At 46.3% G+C, this 27925-nt stretch overlaps 2 protein-coding genes across 4 annotated transcripts in view; both read left to right on the top strand.

Annotated features, from left to right (window-relative positions):
- Positions 1 to 20704, top strand: part of RHEB (Ras homolog, mTORC1 binding) — a 31500-nt gene extending 10796 nt beyond the window's left edge. The window contains exons 2-9 of one of the 3 annotated variants that reach the window (XR_007378219.1): positions 3500 to 3571; positions 8194 to 8261; positions 11113 to 11195; positions 14996 to 15052; positions 15153 to 15200; positions 15692 to 15773; positions 18211 to 18522; positions 20167 to 20704. Coding sequence is in view for 2 of the 3 variants with exons in the window: in XM_048951530.1 (XP_048807487.1) it covers positions 3500 to 3571; positions 8194 to 8261; positions 11113 to 11195; positions 14996 to 15052; positions 15153 to 15200; positions 15692 to 15773; positions 20167 to 20259 (503 nt within the window). In the remaining variant the exon portion in view is untranslated. The remainder of the gene's footprint in view (positions 1 to 3499; positions 3572 to 8193; positions 8262 to 11112; positions 11196 to 14995; positions 15053 to 15152; positions 15201 to 15691; positions 15774 to 18210; positions 18523 to 20166) is intronic. The other 2 variants (XM_048951530.1, XM_048951531.1) reach the window with 2 other exon arrangements.
- Positions 20705 to 21630: 926 nt separating this feature from the next.
- On the top strand, positions 21631 to 27571 carry CRYGN (crystallin gamma N). Its single transcript, XM_048951532.1, has 4 exons — positions 21631 to 22701; positions 23176 to 23424; positions 23781 to 23926; positions 27363 to 27571. Exons 1-4 carry the CDS (start codon positions 22681 to 22683, stop codon positions 27496 to 27498), a joined length of 552 nt encoding a protein of 183 aa, XP_048807489.1. The 5' UTR covers positions 21631 to 22680; the 3' UTR covers positions 27499 to 27571.
- The last annotated feature ends 354 nt before the right edge of the window (positions 27572 to 27925 follow it).

Below are 27925 nucleotides of genomic sequence, written 5' to 3'. Positions count from 1 at the left end.
CTGCAGCTTGCACAATGCCCTGCTTGTGGAGCTGCTGCGTGCCTTGCTGGTGGGCCGCTTGCGTCATCTGTCTCCTGGGGGAAGTTGGCACTTGGGAGGATTTCAGCTGGGCTTTCCTTCTGTCTTACAGAGGAGGATGTGGGGAGGGGAGGGCAGGCACCCCAGAGGTGGTGCGTCCCCTTTTGAGTGCCCCGAGTTGCCTGGTGTTAGAAAGCTCAGATTTTATGGGTGGGCCCAACAGCCCGGTTCTTGTCCAAGGAGTAAAAGGATGAGTGAAAAACTCTGTTTGGCAGTCATTTTGCCTTGATAATTACAATGGTTACAGCTTTTTATGAGGGTGGATAGTGATAGGACAAGGGGGAATGGCTTTAAACTGAGACAGGGGAGGTTTAGAGTAGATATTAGGAGGAAGTTTTTCCCCCAGAGGGTGGTGAGGCACTGGCACAGGTTGCCCAAGGAGGCTGTGGATGCCCCATCCCTGCAGGCATTCAAGGCCAGGCTGGATGTGGCTCTGGGCAGCCTGGTCTGCTGGTTGGTGACCCTGCACACAGCAGGGGGTTGGAACTGGATGAGCATTGTGGTCCTTTTCAACCCAGACCATTCTGCAATTCCATTCCATGGTGTTTGCTCTGAGAGCACTGATCAGAATGTCCATGGTGTGCTTCACTTTATTCAGCCAGTGGTCTGGTGCGTGAACAGAAGTAGGACAGGTTGTTCTCTGAAATGGTGTTCTGTCTGGAAACTGCTGCTTTTCTGTTTTGACAGTAGAAAACGCCTTTCTTTACCACTCTAACATAAAATCATAAATAATGAATCATCTATGTAGATAGCCCTTCCCATACTTCTGGACAAGCTATGAGTCCCCTGGGTCTCATATTCCAGGTAACATAAGTCCATTAGTTCAAACTCTTCTCTTTTCTCCTGTTTCTTCAGGGATGAGAGGAGTGGGAAGTGTGGAGGGTTTTGCTTACACTTGTTTGCCACAGACTAGCCAGTGCTTTGAGTTACAGTAACCAAGTGTGGCTGGAAGAGTCACCCTGTTGCCCTGCCTCAGTGCTGCCTTTGCTTGATGCAGTACAGAGTTAGAGGAAATGGTCTTTAATTGCACCAATGTAGATTCAGGTTGGATATTAGAAAAAAAAATTTCTTCTTGGGAAGAGTGGTGCTGCAGTGGCACAGGCTGCCCATGGAGGTGGTGGGGTCACCGTCCCTGGAGGTGCTCCAGAACCATGGAGATGTGGCACTGAGGTGGTGGTGGGCTGACTGTTGGATTAGTGGTCTTAGTGGTCTTTTCCAACCTTAACGGTTCTGTCATTTATTTCTTCATAGTAAGCTTAAACTCTCTTGTGTTGAACAGAGATTCAAAAGATTGAACCACAACCTTCCTCCAGTAAGATTTTAGCAAGTGCTTTTTCACCTGGAAATCACAGCTCTGTCAGTTTGAGCTGCTCCCAGGGGACTTTGCCTTGCTCCTGCTCAGTGCACTTCTTTTGGTTTCAGCGGATGTTTATTTCCCTAAAACCTGAAGACAGGAAAGGTGGTATTGTGGAGGATAATATGAGGAAAAGCTTAGCAAACTGAAAAGTATTTGCTGTCTATTCCAAATGAGGGCATATTTGAGTGGAGGTTTTTTTGAGACATGCACCTGTGAGCGATGGAGCCATTGCTGCTGGTGTGAGCAGCCTGACAGCAGAAGCCCATCCTATGCTGAAGTATGCTTACGGTGTTGGTGCAGTGGGATTGCAGCATCTGCTGTGCCCTCCTCCCTGCACAGCAGCTCGGGGATGCAGTCAGCCCTTCTGTAAGAACGCGGCTGCATGCAATTCCTTGGCCCATGCCTGGCAGACTGTGTATTTATGTTGTAATTCTCTGAAAATGTTGCCTGATCTTTCTGGGGAAAGAGGAGATAAGAGTTCAGTGGTGACCTTAATTCTCCTCTCTTTCTGTAGTTCAAAGGCTTGGAATAAAACCTGTGGGACAAAGTTCAAGCCAAGCTGTTGTTGACATTGGCCTGTGTGTCTCTTGGACATGGGCTGAGACATGGCACCGGCACTGAGCTGGGTTTCATGTTTCTGGTGCCCACTTAGGGAGCCCTGGTTTAGCAGGACACTGCTGCTGCTCTTACCCATGTGGTTTGACTGACCCCAAGTCTGGGGAGCTCCCCTGTGGCTCCTGCAGGACAGCAGGGTACACGTTCTGGGTACATGTGGATGGGTTACAGGGAGCCTTGGTACAAAGCTTGGGGATATAGGAAGAGAGTGGTGGAATATTGCTGTAGTCTTGTTTGTTTGTTTGCTTCCTTCTTTTTCACTGCTAGGAGGAAAGCAGTAATTAATACAGCTGGATGTTAAATGCAGCACTGTCTGTTGGCTCTGACTCCTTCCTAGGGCTCTGTTTCCAAACTTAGCACACGCAGCAGCAGACAACGGCTTTCAGTTCAGGATCTCTCTTAGGGGGAGAAGTGTTGGGCAGTCAGCTTGTGCTTTTCTGTTCTATATATCTAAGGTATCTAGATATCCAGGTATCTAGGAACTCAATTTTAAATAAAGCAACTTTCAGAATGTTGTGTGCTGGTTTTTTGAATGAACTTTTTCCACTGCAGTGTATTAACGGAGCACTGTCAGAGCACTGCCAGTGGACAACGGTATCGAAAGCAGTTAAATATAGGAAAGCAGTTTTACCATAAACCAGTTTGTCCCAAATATCTGTTCTTCATGATGTCATTGGAGTACTCCTGAGCAGGATGGTCATGATTCTAAATTCTAACTTGAGGTCATACTTTATGTTTCTTGCTGATGGGAGTATGAAGGAGTACAGAGCATGTACACATCCAAAAGCAGCTAACACACTTGGCAATCTTTATAAGGGTATATTTATCCAGTAAACAGCATGTAATAGGATCTGGTAGGTTCCCGAATGTGGAAGATGTGCTGTAATGGAAATCGTGTTAAGGTTATGGTAAAGCCTTGAAAAGTCTTTTCTTTCCAGAGCTTTAAAGTTGCTTCTTACGGTCAATGTATGTGACTCACTTTCATTTACCATCTTGTAAAATCTTTCAGGACTGATTTGGTTCTGTCTGAAGGCCTTGTTTTCTGTGCAGTGACTGAAAATGATGTCTGGTTTTCCTTGCTTCTGGGTGGACAAAGCTTCCGAGCAGAACAACTCACTGAATTTAGTTCTGTGAGGGTTTGGCTCTGCAGCTTTTAATTAGTTTTAAACTGGAGGAGGCATTTAAATAGTGCTGTTGGATCAGCATTAGAACCGAAGCAGAACACACTCTGAGTAGCTTTTGCACAATTTCTGATTAAAAGTTTAGGAGACCCAGTTGCTAAATTTAGGGATGTAATTCTAAAATAGGTCACTTGTCATCTGCAGTTTACATGTACCACACTGCTCATATTGCCTCATCTAAAAGTGTTGCTCTGCCTGCTACCAGGTATAAGGGGGTGACAGCTTGAAGGCTTATTTTAGTACCAATTGTCTTTTCCTTGCTTTGCAGGAAAATCTTCACTGACGATTCAGTTTGTGGAAGGACAGTTTGTTGATTCCTATGATCCAACCATAGAGAACAGTAAGTACATAACTGATAAGCTGCTCTTCTGTAACTAACTGTATCAGAAGTCATTGTTGTAATGTTACTATGTCAGTGATAATACCAGCTCATTACTTGAACAGGTAAATGCACTGGATGTTGAGCCCCTGTCTGGAAGTTGGAATACAGTAATCAGCAGAATGAGGTTTTTGATTTATATCATAATAATTAGCAGTCAGTGGCCATCAGCACATTTTACTCAGGATTATTTTACTGGATAGAACTGAACCTCAGATACTACTTTTTGAAGAATCTCTTGCTTTCCTTTAGCAAATCAAACTGGTTAATGTGTTCCTTTGACCTAAATGATCTGATAGTCTATGTATGAGTGTTCAAACACTATTATGATGAGGTGTTTTATTAGAATTGCAAACAAGGCTTGTTTTGAGATGCATCAAACAAGGTGTCTCATGCATTACATTTCATTATTTTAAATCTTACCATAGAATCATAGAATGGCTTGGGTTGGAAGGGACCTCAAGGGCCATCAAGCTCCAGCCCCCCTGCCACATGCAGGGCCACCATTTTAACATCTCTTGGGTCAGGTAACTTTTCATTGTCTGCACTTTACAATTGCAAAGTATTTAAAGTGAACTTGTAGATTTCTGTAGATACATGGGAATGACTTAAGAGACAGGGGGTCAGAGGCTGTCTCTAAAGTGTGGAGAGTGCCTGCATGTCTTGGTTTAGGATTTTGGCACATTGCTACGAGACTGACTCCTTACAAACTCTTATCCACAGAAATATATTGGCTGTAATTGGTGCTCTCCAGCTGTGCATCTATCACTGGCAGCATTTAACTGTGTGTACTCATGTTAAAATGCCTCATACAGATTTACTTTCTACCTGGTTTTGGTTAGAGTCTATGTTTTTCCACTGGGTTTCATTATGTATGGATGGATGATTCATTTGTAGGTGAATTCTGCACGTATTTGGCTCTTACTTGGCACTGCTCACTTAATATGAAGTGTGTTGTGGCCATGAAAACTGAGCAGGGGGCATCTTGAAAATGTCATCATTTTGTGTGACTCCTTTGTATGGAAAACAAGCAGCATTATTATTTTGCTGGAAGCCTTGTGATGTGTGGCATAGCTGGAGAAAGTTGCTTTCTGAAAGGTAGAACTGAAGGGCCCTTCTTCTATCAGGAGATTTGTTGCTGGGAAGTAGGGGTGAGACCTAGAAGATATGCCCTGGGGATCAAAATAGCAGGAAGCCTAGTATAAAACCATTCTTCTGAATGGTCTTTCTACATTTTTCTTAGGAACAAGTGTAAAATGTAAGTCTTGAACTAAAAGGATGTGACTGAGTATTCTAGTGGCTTTGTTTTCCAGTGGAAAAAACCTCTACCTTCTTTGGAAGGGGCACAGGGAAAATGAGCTGCATCAAGTTTCACTCAATGTACAGAAAAGTCAGCACTTCTTCAGTGCTGCATTTTCCTTTGCTTCTATTACATTAGAACCAGAAAAGTTAGTTTATCTAAGCTAATAAGCACGTTGAATTCAGTTGCTTCCAGTAAACTTGTGCATCAGGAAGGGTAACTCATAGCATTTTGTGGCAGCAGTGATGGTGAGTTAATTGCTTAACAAAGTAGAATTTCCTCTTCCTAATGTCCTAACAAGAGTGACGCTGTGATGGGTGGCTGTTAGTGAGGCAGCAGGGTGGAGAAACCAGTGGGACAATCACTTGGGAAATGGTGGCAAGAGAAGCAAAGCCATTGCAGAGCAGGAGCACGTGGAAGGAGCCTGTATGGACACTGAGCTGGATGGACACAGACTTTCTCAGCTCTTTGTGGAAAAACAGAGGAATTTGGAACTCTTAAACTGGGATCAGCCAAGAATCTTAATTTGGAACTCAAGTCAGAAGGAATAGAAAACGAGAATGTGCACACAGCTCCAGTATTTTTTGGTACAGTTGTCATTAAAAGGGTGTTAGAAAAGGAAGGGGGCTGAAGGCACACCAGTGGTTGTGAAGGCAATGCGTGTAGGTTCACATGGTTGGCTAAAGGCATCCTTAAGGCTCAGCTGCCATGTGCATGAAGCCTTGCAAGGGTGACAGCATTGTGCTTGGAAGCTGCTGCTGAGCAGTGTTCTCCAGGGCTGGGCATGGGGCTCTGCTGTGTTACACACCTGCTGCAAAAGCTGTCCTGGTGATAGGCATTGACTTGGACTGAAGACAGTCAGAAAGGGTTGCGGAAGGTGGTAACTGGTGTGCCCTCATGAGGAGGTTATATTTACCATTCAGTAGCTCTGGGAAAGGTTTTATACTGCTCCCCTATCTCTGCTCAACAGCGCTGTTGATCTGAAGGTCTGTGTTTGTGTGCCTGGCTCTGAATCCTTAGCACAGTGGCTTGTTTTCACAACAGCTGCCATTTGAGCAGCATTTGCAAATCTTCTCATTCATGTTTGTGTCAGTGAAATAACTGATCTTAGGCAAGCAGTAGTCAGCAGCCCATGGAGTTGCTGTGCAAGTCACACTGCTTCTTGGCTGTAGCAGCTGCTGGGGCTGTGCTGTGCAGTTACAACTGCATCAGAGTGGGTTTGTGCCAAAGGAGGAGGCTTTCGTGGTGCTGGGAGTCTCTGCTCTGGGCTGGCAGCTCCTTGCCCAGCCTGCAGTAACTGCCCCACAGCTTCCCTTCCCTGCTCTGCCACCCATTGCTTGGTACCAATGGTGATGGTGTTTCTGCTTGGTCTATTCTGGGCTTCTAGAAGAGCTGCCATCTGTCCCTGTCCCTTTTTAAATATTAACTTCATGATGCTCTTGTACCTACTTTGATTGCAGAGTGCTTTGATGTGGATGGGAGTTGTTGGGAGTCTGGAGGGTGCTGTGCCCTGGCACCTGTAATGCACTGTGTCGTCTTCATGTTTGAAGCACTGGTGCTGCATGCAGCAGCCCTGCATGTTAACATCTGTTCAAACAACAATTTGTATCAGCCAAAAAGCTATTGTACATTGTTGCTTCATAACCTTGCAACCTTGTGCCGTGGTTCCAGCAGCTCGCTGACTGCAGTGTGCAGGCACAGGCGCTAACACAGCTGTAGTGCTGGGACAGGTGGGGTATGGTTGGTAGGAGCTCTCTGTGAAGCTTCATTTGCACTGCACGTGTTGCTACTGTAATGGAAGCTGCATGGCTGCACATGTCTAAGTGCGTGTAGACACTTGCCTTACAGAATCATTAAAATCATTAAGGTTGGAAAAGACATGCTAAGATCACCATGTTCAACTGCTGGCCCGTGCCCACAGTGCCACATCTCCATGGTTTTGGAACACCTTCAAGGACAGAGACTCCCCCACCTCCCTGGGCAGCCTGTTCCAAACAGCAAAATGTGGCTTTGTTGTGTTTCAGTTGCTCCTTTTCATGAGCATGCTTTGAGTGACTTAGGCAGGCTGAATCCAAGAGTTTTGGCTGTCTTCAATGTGGAGCTAGCCTGGTGACTTGAGGTAATATGTTGTGGAGGTGTGACAGAGCAGCAAGCACTGGGGGCAGGAGGAAAGCTGGTGGAGCTCAGCTTGAAGGAGACGCTGTGCGAGAGTCAGGAGGTGTGAGCAGAAGCTAGCTGGCACAGCTGGATGGAGGAGGACTGCACAGCTGGATGGAGAGGAGTCAGCTCTGCTGCAGCTTGAGGATGAACATTCTGTGGTCAGCACAGCGCTGCACTGCTGGCTATTTCCCCAGTAATCATTGTGAGGAACGAAATGACTTCCTCTGACCATTAGCAGCTGGGAAGACTGCCTTCACCTGTATACAACGCACACGTAACCAATGTGTGTGTGCTGCCCCGTGATCTCAGGCTGAGGGCGACATGAAGCCCTGGAGCTCAGCTTGCGTGCTCTGGTTGGTATGCGTGGTACTCAGCAGCACGTTGTGCTCCACGAGCTCTGACACGGTTTGCTTTTGCAGTTGCATAATGCAGACACTGAGAAAGGTTCCTCAGCTTGCAGTGTGTTGGCATTTCATAAACCCTGGGAAGAGCAGCAGTTCTCATCTCGTAGGAACCGAATGTACTTCCTGACTAAGGACTGAACAGACTGGTAGCTGCGGCGAATGTGCAAGTACTGTGGGGAGCTTCAGCTGAATTGTCATTATTTAGGTTTAGCATGTTCTTCAGTTAGCCTGCGTGTGTATCTTAGCCCCAAAGAGGTTTTTGTAAATCCAGATCATTCACCTCGTGGTATTGGTATCCAGGCAATCGATCTCGCTAAACTGCTTGGAAACTGGGGGAAATAACCTGTGTGAAGTTCAGAGTTAGCTTTAACATTAATTGCATTTGTGTCTCGTGTTAACCACAAATTACAGATGCCTGCAAGTCTCTTTGAAATGATGTGTAGCAGTAGAGCCTTTCTACTCTTTGTTTCTAAGCAGCTCTAAAGGAAAAAAAACAAAACATGTTGTAAGAATCTTCTGAAATTTGAGATTTTAAAGTCAATTTCTAAGTTTCAATACCTACTGTAATCGAGTTAAAAGCACAGCAGCCTGATGCAGCCTTCTAGTTTAAAGCCTGTAACTGATGTGTTCTTAACCCATCAGCTAGCAGTGGCAGAGATGAGTGACTTCTTTTCTTTGTTCATCATTCTGAAATGTGTACCTGCTGTTTTTTATTCTAGCTTTTACAAAACTGATCACTGTAAATGGCCAAGAATATCACCTTCAGCTGGTTGACACTGCTGGCCAGGTAAGTACCTTTCTCCCTTTGCATCTTTGGAGTTAACACAACAGACGTTGGTGCTTGGGAAGAGCTACCCTGATTGTGACCATGTCTTCAAAGCTGAAGCTCAATTTCAATGATTCCACTTTATTTTGTTCCCCCAAAACAGTGTTTGTGTAGTGTTTATGTAACTTTTTCTATTGAAATTGAAACAGTAGCTAGTGCTTAAAGTACACATGCCTAAAAAAGCAAAGAAAGAGCTCCCTTAACTTCAGTGTATCAAAGTTCTTAAGTAATCTGCATGATGGTCTGGTAGTCTTCATTAATTGGAAAATGCCAATTCAGTAAGCCATGCAGAAGTTTTTCTTGACTTTCTTTAGTTTCTGTGCTCCAGCACCTTGGTTTGTGTTCATGCAATAGTCAGGCAGAGTAGACAGCAACACGCATGGGCAGCGCTCACCAGGCTGCAAAGAAACTCCTGCAGTTTGTTTACGTTGCTAAGTAAGTGAAGGTTCATGCATGCTTCTGAGTGTAATGAGGGGGAATGCAGAAGGAGATGGTAAACAAATGTCTGTGGCATGATCAGTGGCTTCATAAAATAGAGGTGCTAATTACACAGGGATGCTTGGCAGGACCTGCAGGTGAGTGTGTGCTCCATACACAGGAGTGCTCTGTCTCTTGAAGGGCTGTGCTTAAAAAAGGGACTGCTAAGTCCCTTACCATCTTCCTGTTTGCATGCTCTTACTTTCTGAGTGAGTTCTGGTATCGTGCCTTTGGGTTTTCCCAAACTGTTAGTGTTAAGCAGCCAGTACAGTACACAGGCAATGCTTTAGGCATGAAAGCTGCAGGACATTTGCTCATAGCTGGGAGAGTATTCAGGGCTGTGACCTTCTAGGACTATTTGATCACTTTCAAAGAGAGCTACATGATGTAAGAATAACTGTGTGCCATGATTACATGCTGTCAGCTTGTGGTGCTAATCAGCAGCACTAGATCCACAAGTGATCAGTCAGAGAGTTTAGTAACAGCATTGACCACACATACTGGGGTCATAAATACGTTGCTTGGGAAATTGAAATTAAATAGAATTGCACAGCTAGTATTTTTCCCAGTCTGGTCATTTCCAGCCTTGATTCTTCTGTGAATGACTTGAACTTTGAGTTGTGGCTCACAAGGGTTAGAGGGAGAGATAATGTTGGGTTATGGAAGGTGTGGTTTGAACAAATTTCTCTCAGTTCAGTCTTGCTTAATGATTCATAGAGCATCCTTACGTATGCAGTATAGCAAAGATCATATTGCAGATATATGTCATGCACTTGAAAACTTGGCTATAGCGTGAAAAGTTACAGCTCTGCTCGTTTTGTCACTTAGCAAAGCTCTCCCCGAGTTCCAGGGAGCTTAATGGTCTTTTTTTTTCCTTTCCTGACAAGCTAAAAAATAGTTTTCTTGGTACTTATTTTCTGTCTTGTGCCTCTGCCTCTCACAGTTACATGTTCAGGTTTACATGGTGGAGTTAAGAGGAGGCTCACTGTGGGACCTCAGGACAGGATGCAACAACAAATCTTATCTGAACCTGAATTCAAACTGTGGCAATCCTCAGTAATTGCAGATAAAGGCAAATAACTGCAGAGCTGCACTTTCACCTGTTTTTCTTGCAGGCCAGCTCACATCTCTCTGTGTTGACACTGGGATTACACAGCCAGCAGAGAGGGCAGCTTGGCATTTAAGCAGAGGTGGGGGAGGGCTGCCCTCAGTGTGTAGCATTAAAGGCAAATAAGGGCATCATGTGCAAGTGTCGTTCTTTCAAACTTTTTTTGGCAGAATCTGGGAAGTTGATTTATGAAAGGTTGTGGGGTTTTTTTGACATTTGCCTATTAAGGAAGTTTGCTTTCTGTTAGCTGTCTAGATTTAAGCTGCATGATTGCACCGCTCCATCTGTTCAGTCATGACAATATACAGGGAGGTTATGAATCTTCAGCTAAAATTAACATCCTAAGAAACACAAGCTTGAAAAATGGAGAGCTTGTACAGTAAGAGGTATGGCTCTTGTCAAAATGCAAATGTTACCTGGGAACTTCTATTAGAATGTTTCTATTTCAGTGTTTAACGTGAAATTCTTAGTATTAGCGTTGTGTTTTCTGCATTCTGTCAATCTGTTTCAGTTACTGAGTTGTTCATTTGCATTTTTACAGGCATTGTAAATTTAGAGATTTATTGCCTGGGTTTGTTTTTCACGTTGCTCAGTGCTGCTGGTGGTATTGCTTTGGTGCTTTTTTATTTTTTATTAAACAACTGCCATACAATGCAAACTTCTGGTAGCCATAAAGCAGCTAATGCCTACAGTTCTTGCATCTGTGATGAGCATTAGTTAGTTTGGTGTGCCACAGCTGCCTAACAGACCCCATAGGTAAGTTAGTTGTGGTCAGTGCCCTTTGAAATGTGGAACTGCTAGATCCTGTCCGCAGCTGCTGAAATTTGGGATTTGATGGAAATGTATCACTAGCAAGGTAAGAGGTGTAACTGCTGATTAGTGGTAGGACAGAGTGGATGCTTTGTGCTAGGGTAAACTGATAACTGAGCAGTGTAAGAGGATTGGGGATAGCTTTAGCTGATCCGTAGTCTTAGAGGGAATAAAGAGAAAAAGCTGTAGATTAAGTTGTAGAGTATACAGACTAACAGGCTAACTAAGCTGGTGCCCCAAGCTTGCTTTGCTTTCTCTTAATTGGGTAAAGATTCCACACCAGGCATTATGATGAACCTAATTCTTAGAATTACACAAAAATATTCTACAGATGTAACCAATGGCTGCTGCTGATGTGCTAGCATCCAGCTCTCAGCATTGGCAATAAATAATGCAATTGCAATATTCCTTCTACAGGATGAATACTCCATATTTCCTCAGACATACTCCATAGACATCAATGGCTACATTCTTGTTTATTCAGTCACGTCAATAAAAAGGTAACAAAGTCTGTTGTGTTCTCCTGCTTCACGTGTTAGCCATATACATATCAGCTCAGCTCCTGCCTCTGCTTTATTTTTCTTTACGTATGTGTAATCCCTTCAGTCTCTTTGCTTTAGAAATGCAATTGAAATACAAAAGAATGGCTTTTTTTAGAATTTTCCCCTCAGATCCAAATGTCCCTAGCACTTTGCAGACCGAAGCAGGAGGTACTTGTGTGAGAAATGGGGCAGTGCTGAGCTCCAGTGATTGAGTGTAAGTGAAAGCACACAGACTGGTCCAGGAACAAGCAGGCTTTGTGCTGTAGCATAAGAGGCAAAGATGGAGTCCAGCACGAACCACAAGGGCACTGCACGTTTGTGTGAAGAGCCAAGCTAGGTGTTCATCTTCCCTCAGCCTAGCAGCTTGTTGCAGTACTGAGACTCCTTTGGTTTCCCATCCTGACTCACTCTGGTTAACCATCAAAAACTTTGACATAAGCAGCAATATGAGACTTCTGGCCTGTAGGCTCAGTCTTGCTATGCTACAGCAAATCTCTTCTTTGAGATTTTTCCAGGGTTTCTGTCTAGTCCTCACTGCTAAATGTAGTCAGTTCTCACATGAGGACAGGCTCCATCATAGCTGGAGAAGCACTTAGAAGTGTCTCAACCTTTTTTAAGGTATTGTCATCTTCTGTTATTTTATCCTTTCACTTTGGTCTACTTGATTTAAGTGCAGGTTAACCTTGAATCACTCTTAGTTTCCTAATAGTGTACAGCATCTTCAGCCAAAATAATCCTCTTTTATTTTCTCATTTGTTGAAAATGATGTTAAGACCTGAAGCCTTTCACTTCAGATAGAAGAAAAGCACTGCTTCACTTGTAAGCTGACCAGCTTTTGGCAAGCGCTGAAGCGCTCCATGTCTTTTCCTCTAAAGCAGGAAAAAGTCATCTTGAGTGTCTTTCAGTAAACCTCATAAACTGCAGGTGAAACAGCTTTCTTGTTGGCTCTTCTGTACTTCTCAGAAAATGGATGTGGTCTGGTCATCAACTTTAGCTGCTTCTGAGCTCTTTAATGTTGAGCACATTTTCAGTTCTTCATTCTTGGAGTTCTTCATTCTTGGTTTTCATCAGTAGTTTTGAAGTAGTGAACAGAAAGCACGTTTTGTTTTGGGGGAACTGCAGCAGATGTGAGGCTTTCATGTGTGTCTTAAGAAACTACTTTTTTTTTCCTTCTTTTTTTCTCCCTCCCTTAATCAGAGATCTGTTGTTGGTGCTGAGTGACCTGTATGAAGTTGGAGTAGTATTCCCAGTCCTAAGAAGAAATTCATGTTGTTCAGTGTTTGAATCTTGATCAACTTAATCCCAATTCTTGCTTTATTTTGTTCCAAATTTCAAAGTATTGATGATCCTTTCTTGTTCAGTTTCTTATCTAAGTTCAGTATCAGGATGGTGTTAAGGCAGCAGTAAAGATCTTCCACTGTGCTCTGGTAACTCAGGTGTCTTTCCCAGGAAGCACATGTCTCAGTTTCTGTTGAAGCGTGGTATCGATGGGAGTGCTGATCCAACTGAGTGGGAGCTTTGACATCAAACTAAATAGAAATGTCCTCTTAAAATTATTTTCTTCCCTGCTGATCTCCACTGGGAAGTTTATAATGGGGCTCGAGTGAAAGCTGATGCCCTACATTTGTGATATTCCCAGACTCTCAGCTGCAAGGTTACTGGAAGGCTTTTGCTCTAGTTCAGCTTAATTAAATTCCAAATTTGTATCATGCTATGTTCCATGATTTTGTATAGCACAGCTGGTAATCCTTCAGGTTGTGTTTCACACTGGTTTCCTGTAACCCTGTTTGATTAACAGAACTGGAAAGGACCTCTTGTGGTCTGCAGACCTCTTGGTGTTTCATGAGTCGGTGTGACATTGGTTTGGTGTTTTGTTTTCTTTTTTGGAGGGGGGTGGGATTTGTTGATAAGGGTTCTGATTTGTGCCTTTGCTCCTTCCAGTTTGAGAAAGCTTTCCAAATTAATTAAATTGATCCAGTCAGTCCAGTTTCATTCTGGATAGTTCTTGCCAGCTTGTTTCTGTGCCAGAATCGTGGGAATTTAAATAGCCTTCCCTTTGGTTTTCACCTTGATCTATTAATAAAGATCAGCTGTTAATCCTTGGTCTATTTTGCTAAAAATTGAGCTCTAGATGAGCAGAAACTGAGAACTGAGCAGCACAAGGTGGAACCACAGGTGAGGGCATGCACTGTGCTGTGCAGTGGTGCAGTGTTTTTCTGGCTGCACTGGCAGCAGCTTACCTAGTAGTAGAAAGAAAGTGATTGTGTTACATTGGTGACTCAGTCATCCTGTGGCTAATATGCTACATCTCTCCTCTTGCTTCAGGCTGAGAAACAGTCCTGTGGTCTGTACCAGAATTACTTTGAATGATTTCTCCTTCAGTTTTCAGGGTCATCTGATTATCTCTGTAGTGTTGCCTCTGCACTTGGTCACAGCTCAACACCATTTGAGTCTTACTTCTGAGATACTCTGCTGAAAGCCCAAAACCAGTTCTCAAGCCCAGAATTTCTCTTAGACCTTTTCAGCATAAGTTTTTCATGGCCCTTAATTCCTTCCATTGATTCCACATTTACTGTATTCTGTAGTGTTGTATTTGAATCAGTAACAGCAAGATGTGCTGGACTGAGTTACTTCTTTTTGTACACAATTAATTTCTGGATATACTATACAGGATATACTAAATCTGCCAGCTCAGCATGGAAGTTGAGTTTTGCTCAGTCTGTAAAACTGTTGCTGAAGTAATGCAAACAGACCTCCTTGACACAAAATCCTTCTGAACCACAGTACTGTTTGTTGCTCAGAAGTGAGAAGCTCTAAGGAGTCCCAACAGCCTGAGTGGTGCTTTCATACACCAGTTCTTTGAGAACCAGAGCTTGGATGTGCATTGGAGTGCTGCCCCATTTGTGAGAGCTTCAATTCTAATTTAAGCACAGAAGTGAGGACCCCTTTCTTGTGTAGCCGTGTGTTGGGTCTGTGAACCTTCACCTCTCTTAAAGCTCAGGTGTGCACTTCATGCACCTGCATCTTTTTTCCAGTGTAATCAGAAGAGCACAGCATCTGCTCTTTCACTCTGTTGATAGCTTGTTCTCTAGTGTCAGACGTGGGGTTTCAGGCCTCACAGTGTTGTGCAGTGCTTTTCCTTATCTCCAGTCATGCAGACATCACGTGGGCAGCAGGTGAGCTGTCAGGTGCCTCAACAACCACTGCTTTGCTGCTGTCTTGCACATCAGGTTCCTCACTATCCTAAAGAAATTAGAACTCAGCCTTCTCTTGGTTTTCACAGAATGCCAAAACAAAATTCAAAGAATTCTGTATGAGTCAAGATCTATTAGAAGTTATGTATTCCTTCTTGTTGGATTGTGCTTAATTGAATGCTATTCCTTTGAAACTCTGCTTCAATTTGACATGTCCATCCAGGTGTGTCGGGCTCTAGTAGCTAAATTTCTTACTGTGAATGCAAACCAGATTCGGGGGGGGGGGGGGCATGGAGGCTTTGTGTGTTAGCTGCACCTGTCCTGGGTAACATTGTTTATTTCTGGGTGGGCTGGAAGGATGTGCAAAGTCCTGTTTGCTGCTGCCTCTGGGACCGTTTTGTCTGTTGTACACAAACCAGTAACACTTCAGCATCTTTGTAGTTCTGTCACTATACGTAATTTTTAACACAGCAATCTACATATGCATTTAATTGCTTGTGTATTGATTGGGTATTAAGGATAAGCATTGGAGTGCACGTGTGACTTCATCCCTTTATTTTGCAGTTTTGAAGTGATAAAAGTTATCCATGGCAAGTTATTGGATATGGTGGGAAAAGTCCAGTAAGTAGTGACACTTTCATCTCATTTCACTGCAGGCATGTTGCTAATACTTTGTTCAGTATACTATAACTATTCTGAAGTTCTGAACTTTCTTTCACAGAATACCCATTATGCTGGTTGGAAATAAAAAAGACCTGCATATGGAACGGTATGTGAACTCCAATATGTGGGAAATGCAGGGCAGCAGCCAGCATTCCTGTGGCTGCCATGGCCAGTTTTGTTCTTGGCTTTCCATCACTAAAATCAAAATATAGGTTACAACAAAGGTACCAGCAAGGAATTTTGTCCAGAATGTGTGCTAGCAGCTTCTGTTGTAATGTTGATTCTTGCTAAAAGCTTCCAAAAAAAGTAGCTGAACATTTCTTTCAAGACAAGTAAGGAAGTGTCTTTTTTACCACTCTAAGACGTGAGATGATGCTGCAGCTTAGGCAGACAAGTCAGTGTTTGGGACATTTGCTTTCTTCTGGGTCACACAGGAGTTCTGCCTGCCCAGCAGTGAGTTTGACAGCAAGGAATAGCAATTGTTTGGCCTTTCAAAATGTCATAACTGCCTTCAGTGCTTCAGTACTGTGGGGATGTTCCTGAAGCTTCAGTCCTTATGTGAGTTACAAAGAAACATGCTTTCCTCTCTTTTGCCAGGGTGATCAGCTATGAAGAAGGGAAAGCTTTAGCAGAATCCTGGAATGCAGCTTTCTTGGAATCTTCTGCTAAAGAAAATCAGGTAACAGATTTAAGATTCACTTATTTGAATAGCAGTGCTGTGGAATGTCTCATAGTTTCACTTAATAAAGGAAGCTAAATATCTGCACGTCCTGTCCAGATAGCTTGTGTAGATGGCTGGAAACAAACTGGGTGTCTGTATTCAGGTTTACATGTATATGCTTTTTGATGCAACCATAAGTTAACAGGAATGGAGAACTGAAAGTTGAGCTTTGCTGAACAAAACAAAACAGTTGGTGGCAAACTCAAACTTGCATCTCTGCTGTGTGTGGAGCAGGGCCTGTGATCTGCTGCAGTGACCTTGAATAGGGATCTTTGCTGCTTCATGGGGGTGAGTTGGTGTAAGGGAATGAGCCTCATGTTTTAAGCAGGAGCTGGTCTGTCTGGTGGGGGGAATGCTAGTTGTATGGGCACAGAACTAAGGAGAAAAATGTTTGACCAGAGCAGAGGCAGGCAGATACTGATGTGTTACAGCTGTAGTGAAGTTGCTTTAACTTCCTTCAAAACACCTTCTCAATATATTCTGGCATTTGAACTTGTCCTTGTGACTTATCATAATGCTTTGTCACTGATTTGATGCCCTACACTTAAGTATTTAAGCTACAAGAACCTACTGGTTTGAGCTTGAAGGAATTAAAAGCTACTATAGGTTGAAGGTGTCAGCCTCTCTAACTTATTTTGTGTTGCTTTTTTGATGTTGTTGGCCTTGCTGAAGTCAGCACTGTTGCTTCTTGCAGATGTGGATGTATGGTGGGGTCACAGGGGCACTGGCAGGCTGTGTTTAAGAAATCAGTCCTTATGCACAAGTGCTTACATTGCTTACATTGCCTCCTATTTAATCTAATACATCCTTAGGTGTTCTCAGCAGCAGTCAGAAGGGCAGTCCCATAGCTAGGGCAGCACCTGCATGAGCAGCCTTTCTCTTCCCACTTTTCAGCTGCGAAAAAAGCAGCTGCTGACTGATAACTTGTGGCTCTGCTGGCAGCAGACACTTGGGTAAGGTTGGATTTTGCCTGGAGGGAAACTTGCAGGTTTTTTTCTCCACGTATGGAATTAGTTTCTAAGTACTTCTGTTTCTGGCTAAGAGTTGCACTAACCATGTCAGAACGGGCTGTGATGAAAGCATGCAGTTTCTTAGTATCTTTACTTCTGGAGAGCCTCAGATGCATACCTGCAGAAACTAAATTGCCAGCCTGAGGAATAAAGCAGTTAAAAGAATGAGATTATTTATTTTCAAACAACTCAGTACTTCTGGAATAGGCAGAGCCATTGTTTGTCCTTTTTTTGGACGTGGTTCACAGTGTGTAACAGTGTAGTAATTCATATCTTAGAGAATATCTTACTAATAACTCTTGTGAAGTTTGTATTGTGTATTGTCTTGGTTCAAAGGAAAAAAGGAAAGCTGTGTATATTTATGCAAAGAAGCTACAAGCTTTATATGATGCTTGGCATGCCTTGCATATTAAATTGCTGTGTTAACAAAGTCCCATTGACTGCCATGTATTTGTGCCTGTCCCTTGGTCTCAGAGTATCTGCATTAAGTTAGCTGCTAGCTGAAATTCGTATGGGCAACTGGTGCTGAGGTAGAACTCCTCCTTGCTGTGGACATCACAGTACAGCAGTAAGGTCATGTCTTGTGTGTAATACACCTAGAAACTGGCTGACCTGAGATGTTCAGGAGGTGGTGTGTTGCTCTGTGGGCATCTGATGGGCTCCATGGATGCATGGGACGTATGTGAGAAAGCATAATGGAGCTCAGAGGGGGGCAGCTCTCTTCATGTTCCTGCAGACAGTTGCTGAAGGAGGTGGATGATTGAGCTTGTATAAGGTGTAAGGCCTGGAGCTGTGAGGTTGTAGGGATAAAAGAAGTCTCGTCTCTGAAATCTGTCTGCTTTTGGTGGATGTGGAGCTGGAGTATGACAGTCTGTGGTGTGCTGGTCTGAAATTGGGTTTGGTACGTGGGGCAGCCTACAGAGAGACTGTAGGCTGATTCCAGTTTGACCTACTTGGTCTGCCCTTTATAGCAGCTCTTAGCAAGGAATCCAATTAAACTCTAAGAGGAGAGGAGGCATTCCCTGTTAGAAGTTCTAGCAGAGGCTTCTCTCTCTCTCTGTGAAAGGAGGCGGGAAAGCATTGACTCATCTCCCTTCCTGCTTTGCCCAAAAAAAACCCAAAAACTATTTGGAGCATCTGTGGGAGTCCTAGGAACAAATCCCTGCTGCAGCAGGCAACTCAAATGGTTGTGCAGATGAACTTAATCCAACCAGGCCTGTTCTGCTGGGAGTTGTCAGAAGACACCATACTGATGAAATGGCATGGCTTTGGCTCTCCTACTTCCCATCTATTCGGAGATCTAAGCTGACATGAGGGTAAGTGGTAGGGGCTGCTAAGGGTACCTCGCGTCTGATCTCCTTTAGGCTTTGTGTCCTCTCTTCTAGATTTTGGTGGCCTGCTAAGGCTTTGGAGCTTGTGCATCATACTGGGCACCTGGGGAGATCCCTGGACTTTGAGAGGGCAATTCTGGGCCCAGGAAAAGATGCAGGTTGAATTAAGTCTTGGTTGGAGATCATCGGCCAGATTGGGTGAATGCTTCCTACAAGAAGAATTTGGGGTATTTTGGGGCTTTTTTTGGTTCATTCTAAAAGTCTACTTCAAGCTGGAAGTGTTTAAGGACATCGTGTATCTTGTAAGCAAAATGCGAGGCACACAGGATCACATCTTTCTGAGCTCTGACCTGGAGCTGAGTTCAGGTATTAAATCCCTTCTCTGGGCCCTAGATGTGCTTGTTGTGTTTTCTCAAGCTGCTTGATTATTTCTGGATGTGTTGAAGTGCTGTGTATCTATGGGGCTAACTTCAAGAGCTTCATTCAGGCTTTTCTTGGGGAATTTGTTGCTTCGTTCCCCTGAGCCACAGCGCAGTGCTTTGTCTTTAATCCCAGCACAGTAAATTGCTAATGGTGTGAAATACAGCCAGAACCCAGATTGGTCCCTAAACCTGCTTGAAGGCAGAGAGTAATGAGCATTCATGTGCCCATCCACTTACACCGAATTCATTAGAAGGGTTTATTTTAGAAGGGGGAAGGAAGTAGTAAAAATAAAAAACAATTTAAAAAATCCACTGCTCACCAAAACAACTCTCCTGAAAATGAGTTCTGGGACGTTGCTGCTTTTTCAAGAGTAGTTTCATATCCAAGCCTGAAAGGTGCAGTGTGTGAGGATGCTGAGAGGGGCTCGGAGTCTTCCCCCCCCTCTCCTCCCTCAGGGATTTGGGAGTGCTTTCCCTGGGAGAGCATTTGGAGGGAGGGGAAATGCTCTTCCTTACCTGACTATTGTTCCAGTTCCTTTGCCCAGCTCTGTGCCAAGAACAACCAGTAGCAGCAGCAGAGAATTTCCTCTCCAAAATCACCAAGCAGTTGTGTTTGGAAAGCAGCACGGAGCTGAGCAGCAGCTGTGGGCTGGGTTTAGGGCTTCAGACCTTCCCATTTGTGCACCTCCTGGGCTCTGTTCCTTTGGCATCCACGGGTGTGTGTGCAGGAGCACTGAGCCTCCTGGTGCCTCGCGCACAGCAGCACCCATTGCCATGCCTGGCATCTCTTTCACTTCCTCAAGGGAAGGAGGTAGAAGGGAGGCAGATGGCTTTCTGGAGGCTAGATGTGACCCACATCCTGTAACTGCACCATATGCAGACAGATGCATACAAAGTCTGGCTGCGTTCTTTATTCCTTGTTGCAAAACAGTTTCCTGCGTCGCTTAAAAGCTCATTCTAAAATCCTTCAGCATATTTGGGCTGAATTACAAGTTCCTACGGGTTAACTGCAGGGCACTGATTAAAGCTTCTCACTGAATGTATGTTCCCTGTGAAATGAATTAGCAGCCCTGTGAACTCCTACATCTCAGTGTTCCCAGCAGCGTGGCTTTGACAGTGAATATATAGCTGCTTGGTTGTTGGAATAAAGCGTGGGTTTTTATAGTAGGTGCTTTCAAGCAGGAATAGAAAGACTTGGTGCATTAAAATGTCAGCTGTAAGCAATGAAATATCAGTACAGTGTACTTGTAAATCAGTACATCACCTATTTGTCAATCAGTATACCACCTATTGGTGACTAAGGGCGACTCTTCATTAGTGGAAGCAGTTTGCTGGCAGCTGTGGTCCTGCCCATGCTTTGCCTTCCATCTCATTTGCCCGTTTGCGTTGTGCTGCACAGGGCAGATGAGCCTCGTCCTGCAGGTCCTGTTTGGATTGTGGAGGGCCGTCAGCAGGCGACTCCCAGCCTGACAGCGTCTGCTGCTTCCCTGTGCAGGGGTGCATTCTGTGTTGGTGCAGGGGGTGAAAGTGCTGAGCACTGCTGCCTGTTGGCCCTGCCTGCTGCTCACCGTGTGCTCTCTCTTTGCAGACCGCCGTTGATGTTTTTAAGAGGATAATTTTGGAGGCAGAAAAAATCGATGGGGCAGCTTCACAAGGGAAGTCTTCATGCTCAGTAATGTAATTCCACTGCAAAGCCTGACAACAATGGGAATACATTCTACCTGAAGAAGCAAAACTGCCCTTTATCTTCAAGGATAAACTATGCTTCTTTTTTTTTTTTTTTTTTTTTTAATTTTTTAATTTTGTGGGTTTTTTTTCTTCTGTTAACCTGAGAGATACACAGTTGGTTTGGAGCCTTTCCCTTCAGATTATGTTAAACTCTGACTCCTGTGCAAATGGCTTCACTTCCATTTTCAAATTTTAAGCAATCATATTTTCAATTTATATATTGTATTTCTTAATATTATGACCAAGAATTTTACTGGCATTAATTTTTCAGTGTAGTTTGTTGGTTAGAATAATCATCAAAATGATGCATATTGTTACACTACTATTAACTAGGCTTGGATATCAGTGTTTCTTTGTGTTAAATGTATACTTGTAAATAAAATAGCTGCAAACCTTCATGTTCTCCTTAACTTTGTGGTGGTTGCCCCATGCCAGTTTCTGTGTGAGGTGTTCACCTGTTGGCCTTAAGAGGAGCGTGCAGTGGCTTAGGCGGAAATCCCATCCAAGGTGCCTGGATAACTCAGCTGGATTTTGTGCTGGTTATAGAAAGGAGATGCAAGGGACACCTTAGTAAGGGTGTCAGGGCAAGGTGTGGAGGAGCAGCTGGATTTTGTCAAACAGCACTGCTTGTTCCTCTGTGTGACCGTGGGAGCTGCAGGCTGGAGGGCACGCATCTGTTCCAAGGAACAGGCTGACATGCAGCTGTGCACTCGGGTTGGAATGGATTTGGCCAAGTTAAACTTGCTAAGAAAACAAAACTGTTGTTTAAAATAAATTGCACGTCGAACAAATAGATGTGAGTTGCTTATCATGCATTTCTGTACTCGTGCATCCAGCGAATGTGGGCTCCCAGCACCTGGCCTTTCACCAAGGCCTGTTCCCAGCTGTCTTGGGCAGCTTCTTCGGTCTGGAGGCAAGCTACTTGAACTTGGTATTTGAGGAAAAACAAGTGCAGTTGGCCTACTTTGTGTAGAAGATGCTGATTTAGGGAGAGGTTTATTAAATTGTTTTTTATTTATATTTTATTAATTGTTTATTAAATGTTTTCTCATACATTTGAGTCCATTGAAAAGTTCTAATTCTTGGCAGGAATAAAATGGAAGGGATACTTGCAGCGGTTCTGCAGCTAGACTTGGCTTTTGGTTTTCAGTCTGTGCTAAATGCTGCAGATGTGACAAGGCTCATCTCTGTGGTTTGTCCTCAGGCTGTTAATTGTCTGAACAATTAGCATTTGTAGAAAAACTTTACTTTCAGGATTCAGAACCTGACCTTCAGTGGAACCCAAGGTGTGTGGAAGGCACCTTCCAGCAGTGAGGATCCTGGGTAGCCTCACTCCTTTGTGCTTACTGAGGTGTTCCATGGGTTTGGCTCTTCAGCATGAGAGCCCTAAATGAGTTGGTGCTCTTGGTAGCCCAAAGTTATGTATATAGAAGCAAGAACTCTGTCTAGCTTGCCTGGAATTCAGGGAGCACTGTGTGGCAGCTGCCTTGATCCCACCAGGGGTTCCCAAGAGCTGTGCTAAGTGATGCACAGCTTGTAAGGGAAATCAGGAAGGAAATGGCAAGTTCTCTGGGTTGGCTGAGATCCCACCTGTGTCTCTGTACCCTGTGCAGGTGCTGCAGGCACTGATCCACGAGGACCTGCTGGGCTCATGCTGCTAATTAATGCCACTGGGCTCTGGCTTTGCAAGGAGAAATCAGCAGGCTCTAATTAGTCCTTATGCAATCAGCACTGCTCATCCTCTGAGCGTGCTGCTAATGCTGGGTAAACCTCACAACCTCTTCTTAATGAGGTCAGCATCTCTCTCTCACAGCTGGGGAGAGGCAGAGACCCTTGCAGAGGTATCTTCAATCCATGAGAATGGAATGGAACACACGACTGAGCATCAGCAATGCTGGCAATTGCTGCCCAGAGAGCTGTGGGTGCCCCATCCCTGGAGGTGCTCAGGGCCAGGTTGGATGGGGCCCTGGGCAGCCTGAGGTGGTGATGGGCAGGCAGCCCATGGCAGGGATGGTAACTGGGTGGGCTTTGAGGCTGCCAGTCTGCCTTCTTATTGCTGTCTGTTCCAAATAGTGATGTTAAAAAGAAATCCTTCCAAAAGAAGCAGCAAATGTGCACCACTAATCATCCAAAACCCTGCCAAGCAAATCTATTGTTTCACTGCCTGTCCCCAGTCAAAACCCTGTGCTCAGCAGCCCTGGGCTCCATTCTGCCAACTAAGCACAGCTGTGCAAAGCCCCAGCTCCCACTGCTTTGTCCCAAAAGCCCCGTGGCAGCAGCCCCACTGCCTGGCCCATATATAGCGGGGCAGCCTCGCGTGCTGTGGGGTTGGGTCAGCTTCTGATTTACAGTCCTGGAGAGCAGCCATCAGGAAATGTCTCAATACTCAGGAAAAGTAAGTATGGCCTCACGCTGGGACGGGCTGCAGTGGGGTGAGGGTTGGGTGATGTTGCACTCAGGTACAGATTCAGTACAGCAGGGATGGGGAGGGTGTGGGAACAGGAGTGCATTTGGGAGCAGGGCTTTGTGTTTGAATCTTCGTGTTGGAAACCATAGAATGATTTGAGTTGGATGGGACTCTTAAAGGCCATCTGGTCAAACCCCCCTGTAGTGAACATGGACACCCACAGCTCCATCAGGTGTTCAGAGCCCCGTCCAGCCTGACCTCGGGTGTCTCCAAGGATGGAGCAGCCACCGCCTCTCTGTGCAACCTGTGCCAATGCCTCACCAGAATGCTTGTGAGGGGATGGTTGCATGCTAGGAAAGAGACCGAAAACCAAGCTGACCCCAAAATGAGGCAGTGGTGAGAGGTTCCCATTGGCTTGCAACTGAGATCCTCACCTCCATCCCTCTCTCCTCCCCACCCCAGATCACTTTCTACGAAGGGAAATGCTTCTCAGGCAGGAAGCTGGAGGTGTGCAGCACCTGCAGCAGCTTCCAGCAGCGAGGTTTCCCCAACCGTGTCAACTCCATCCGCGTGCAGAGCGGGGCCTGGGTCTGCTTTGACCACCCTGAGCTGCACGGGCAGCAGTTTGTGCTGGAGCACGGCGAGTACCTGCACTGGCAGCGCTGGAACGGCCGCGGCGACCGCATGGGCTCCTGCAGACCTGTGGGCATGGTGAGCAGCTCTGATTGCCCCAGGGGGTGGAGATACGAATCTGGGCGTAAAACACAATGGCACTGATGGGAACGGGGTTATTGCAGTGGTTTTCAAGAGGCAGGGGATGCTCGTGGGGGGACGGGAGCGTGCATCCCAGGGGGTGCCAGGGTTGGACTGAGGGCTCTTCAGCTGAGTTGCAGCACACAGGTCTCCTGGTGCTGATCCCTCTGCTATGGGATGCGCCCCGAGCGCTCAGCCCTCAGCTCCTCACGCCTTCTCATTTCCCCAGGGGATATCAGTGAGTGCTCTGGGGATGTAATTCTCTGTGGCTTTTATTTTTGGTGGTGTTACTGACTCGGTGCTGTTGTCCCCAGCACGGGCAGCACTACCGCATCCAGCTGTTTGAAGGGAGCTGCTTTGGAGGCCGCAGCATGGAGCTCACTGAGGACTGCTCTTGTCTGCAGGGCCGGGGCTGGGAGCAGCCCCACGTCAATGCCGTCAGGGTGTACGGTGATGGCGCGTGAGTACCCACAGTGTGCTACAGCTAATGGGAAGTGGGGAGCCTACAAGCCTGGCCAGGGCTGTGGTCAGAAGCACCGGGGATTTTGGTGCTTCTGAAACTGAGGGCAGAATGAGAGCAGCTCTAGTATGGGTATGAAATCATAGGGTATGATTCAGGAGGGTAGAAGCTAAGCACAAGCTGCACGAACTTGGAGATGCATCCAAGGGGCGTGCAACCCAACACTCGGCCCATCCCTTCCCTTTTTCTCTTTTCCTTTCACATTTCCTTGTGTTTTCCAAACACCTCTTTAAAGCCCACGTGAAACCTGCTGGGCACTGCAGTCAGGGCTTTCGCCTTCTAAGTGGCTTCCCCAGGGCTTCCCGCGACACCAGAAACCTCCTCCTTGGACAGCAAACGTGAGGCAGCAACACCTCGCCTTCACGTTAAACCCTTTTTCTTAAAGACAACAGCAGCTGCTGTGGTGAGGAGGTGGGATGCTGGGATCCCCCTGTGGAGACTTGGGTGCCTTGTGAAGCTGCTTTGTGGATGCATTGCCCTCATCCTTCTGCCCCACGGAATTCCCAAACACTTCTGCAGGGCAGCAGCTCTGCCTTGTTCCAGCTGTTGGGTGGCAGAGTGCCCCAGTGCCGTTACATTTCGCCTGTCTTGCTGTATTTGCACATCTCATGAGATGCTGGGCATTGCAGAACAGGAAGAACTGTGCTGCACTCCAAGACTGCAACATCCCGACACCAGGTGTGCTGTGGAGCTTGTTTTGATTCAACAGAAGACCTTTCCATTTCATAAAAAGAAGAAAAAGAAAAAAACCAACCAACCAGGCTTAGAATCATAGCATCACAGAATCGTTATGGCTGGAAAAGACCCTGAGATCACCGACTCCCACTCCATCCCACCATGCCCGATAACCACGTCCCTCAGTGCCACAGTTCCACGGTTCTGGAACACCAGATGTCTTCATTGCCCACTCACAGCGTTGGTTTGTTACCACCAGGAGCTCTGGAGGGAAGAGCAGCTGGAGCCCAGCAGGGGCCCTGCACCATGGGGAGGACCGGTGCCATAAAGCCAAGAGCCCATGAGAGCTTTGGGACCAATGTGTCCCTGTAGCAGAGACCGGAGTCGGAGAAATTGGGATGCGGCCCAGAAACTTTCAAGCACTTGAATTTTTCAGATTCATTTCCCCCTCCTTCCAATAAGGGCCACAAAGCTTTCTTTCCCTCGCATGTGAGTGTAGATGTTTGCCTGCTTATGTTCACGTGATGGGACTTTTTGAAGGCTTTCTATGCCTTTGGCATTGCATGCCATAGGGCTTTTCTTTTGGGATTGAGGACAAGCAGACAGAAATGGTGCTGATGAAGCCATGGAAGCAGTTCTCAAATGGAAGTGCTGTTGTGGGGCAGTTCTGAGGTGTCCCTGTCCCTTTTTGCTGCACCTGCTCAATGGGAACTGTCTTTGGCCATCCAGCTTTCCTCAGGATCCGTCACCAGATGAACCAACACAGCACATCCCACCATGATGATGGCCCTTCTGCAGCAGAAGGGCTGGTGCTGTCCTTGTTCATTGCAGGGGAGTTGGAGCAGATGACCTTGAAAGATCCCTTCCAACTCAAATGATTCTGCGATGCTATGAAATAAAGGAAGGGCTAAGTAAGCACACAAGTCCTCACCCGTCACCTTGTGTGACCAATATGCCTCAGTCCCATCTTTCTGGTGTTCTTTGTGCTCCCTTTTTTTCACAGCCTTCCCCTAGGTGGAGGAACAAGCGATCCTGATGGGTCCCTTCCAACTTGGCCTATGATTCCGTTCCATACGCAGAGAAATGAGTTGATGGGATGGGGTAGAAAAGGAAGAAATCCATGTGTGCATTATGCACGAGGCTGGGGTGTGTTCAGAGGAGGATAATGATGTTATACATCGCTCTTAATTAACGAGAAGAGCTCAGCAACCTCTCCAAGAGTGCACATTGGGATACACGACGAGGGCACGGAGATCTGGGGCACCCTGCCCTACAGCTGTGTGAGCAGCGCCGTGAAGCGAGCCTGGAGGAAAGCCTGCACATGGCTTTGTCATCTCCTTTTGGATAGAAACTGGCTGCAAAAAGTACTGGAGGATGAGCTTGTTCATTTGTAGGAAACACCCCAGAGCCAGCTGTTTGGCCAAGCACCCTTTGGCAATGCTGCATGCTTGCAGACCGCAGCTGTGCCAGCAGTGCAGTGGGACCAGGCAGGCAGCCGGTGCTGTGCGGACAGATGGAGCTGAGACCCACCTGGAGGCATCCCAATAGTGCACATCAGCCCAAACACACCCAGCAGTCCTTGGGGTGGCTCAGCTGAATGCTCCCAGCTTTTGTATTACAGTGCTCACGGGTGGTTGGCTTTACAAATGGATGTTTTTCCTACAGATGCAGCTTTTTGCTCTGGGTCAGGCTGCTCTGAACTCGCCAGCTGTTGGCTGACCCTGCAGCAGTCACTGCCCCGTGCTGTGCTTAAAGGAATTCCTCCCACAAGCAGTAGGTCCTAACCAAATTGTCACTGCTGGATGTCTGGTGAGAGATGGGCCACAAAAACCAACTGATTTGGGATAATTTGGGAGATTAAAGTCGTGCTCTGCTGTCATTGCTGAGCCCATAGGTGGGGCGAGTAGCAGTGGCCTCTGATTTAAGAAGAATGAGGCAGAGATGAAAAGTTCAGCAGTGAAACCTGAACGTGGAAGTGTCAGAGCAATGGCAAAGCCTGGTGAGATGTGAACAGAGGATAGAGCTGGTGGCTGTTGCTGCACTGAGACCATGGCACAGTGCATATTAAGGTGAAGAGAGAGAAGAGCAACAACATGAGCTGCTGAGATAAGAGATAAGGGGAATAAAACATAACCCAAATCTGTGCCTGCTAGGAAATGTCAGAAGGGTTGCTGAGAATTGCTGGAAAAAAGAGCATGTATTAAGTACAGATAAAGGTATGGTTCCCCTCATGACTAAAGACTCTAGGAGGTAAAATGCATTTCATGAGTTGCAGCAAGGACATTTCTGCTTTTAGTCCAGAATGGGGCTGAGGGGACTCAGATCCCTCTGTAGCACTACCAAATCATAGAATCACAGAACCACAGAATCATAGGGGTTGGAAGGGACCTCTGGAGATCATCCTGTCCAACTCCTCACTAAAGCAGGTTTCCTGCAGTAGATTACACAGGAAGGCATCGCAGGCAGGTCTTGAATGTCTCCAGAGATGGAGACTCCACAGCTTTCCTGTGCAGTCTGTTCCAGTGCTCTGCCACCAGTGCTGTGGATTTGTTTTGTTGCGTGCTGTGAAGATCAGCAAGGTCACGTCCCACCATAAACACACCATCCTTACAGCGACATGAAGGGGGAAGCCTCTGCTCTGGGCTTTGGGGCTGGCATCACCCAGCCGTGGGGACACCATTAATCTTTCCTTCTTGCTCAGGTGGGTGCTTTACGAGGAGCCCAACTATCGTGGCCGCATGTATGTGGTGGAGCGGGGCGAGTTCAGCAACTTCCGAGCATGGCAGGGCTTCAGTGCAAACGTCCAGTCCGTCCGGAGGGTCATCAACTACTTCTAGCTGAGAGCAGCCCATCAGAGCTGGGCTGCTGGGCTGCTGGGCTGCTGGGCTGCTGGGCTGCTGGGCTGCTGGGCTGCTGGGCTGCTGGGCTGCTGGGCTGCTGGGCTGCTGGGCTGCTGGGCTGCTGGGCTGCTGGGCTGCTGGGCTGCTGGGCTGCTGGGCTGCTGGGCTGCTGGGCTGCTGGGCTGCTGGGCTGCTGGGCTGCTGGGCTGCTGGGCTGCTGGGCTGCTGGGCTGCTGGGCTGCTGGGCTGCTGGGCTGCTGGGCTGCTGGGCTGCTGGGCTGCTGGGCTGCTGGGCTGCTGGGCTGCTGGGCTGCTGGGCTGCTGGGCTGCTGGGCTGCTGGGCTGCTGGGCTGCTGGGCTGCTGGGCTGCTGGGCTGCTGGGCTGCTGGGCTGCTGGGCTGCTGGGCTGCTGGGCTGCTGGGCT

The sequence above is a fragment of the Lagopus muta genome, chromosome 7 (genome assembly GCF_023343835.1).
Source record: "Lagopus muta isolate bLagMut1 chromosome 7, bLagMut1 primary, whole genome shotgun sequence".
Classification (NCBI taxonomy): Eukaryota; Metazoa; Chordata; class Aves; order Galliformes; family Phasianidae; genus Lagopus; species Lagopus muta.
The sequence above is the reverse complement of the archived record's forward strand: the minus strand, read 5'-3'. Positions and strand labels throughout refer to the sequence as shown.

Excerpts from the sequence above, each read along its gene's own strand:
- CRYGN (XM_048951532.1), top strand. The coding sequence starts at position 22,681 with ATGTCTCAATACTCAGGAAAA. Across the intron at positions 22,702-23,175 it reads TGTCTCAATACTCAGGAAAA|ATCACTTTCTACGAAGGGAA; the intron begins GTAAGTATGGCC and ends TCCCCACCCCAG. Across the intron at positions 23,927-27,362 it reads AGGGTGTACGGTGATGGCGC|GTGGGTGCTTTACGAGGAGC; the intron begins GTGAGTACCCAC and ends CTTCTTGCTCAG.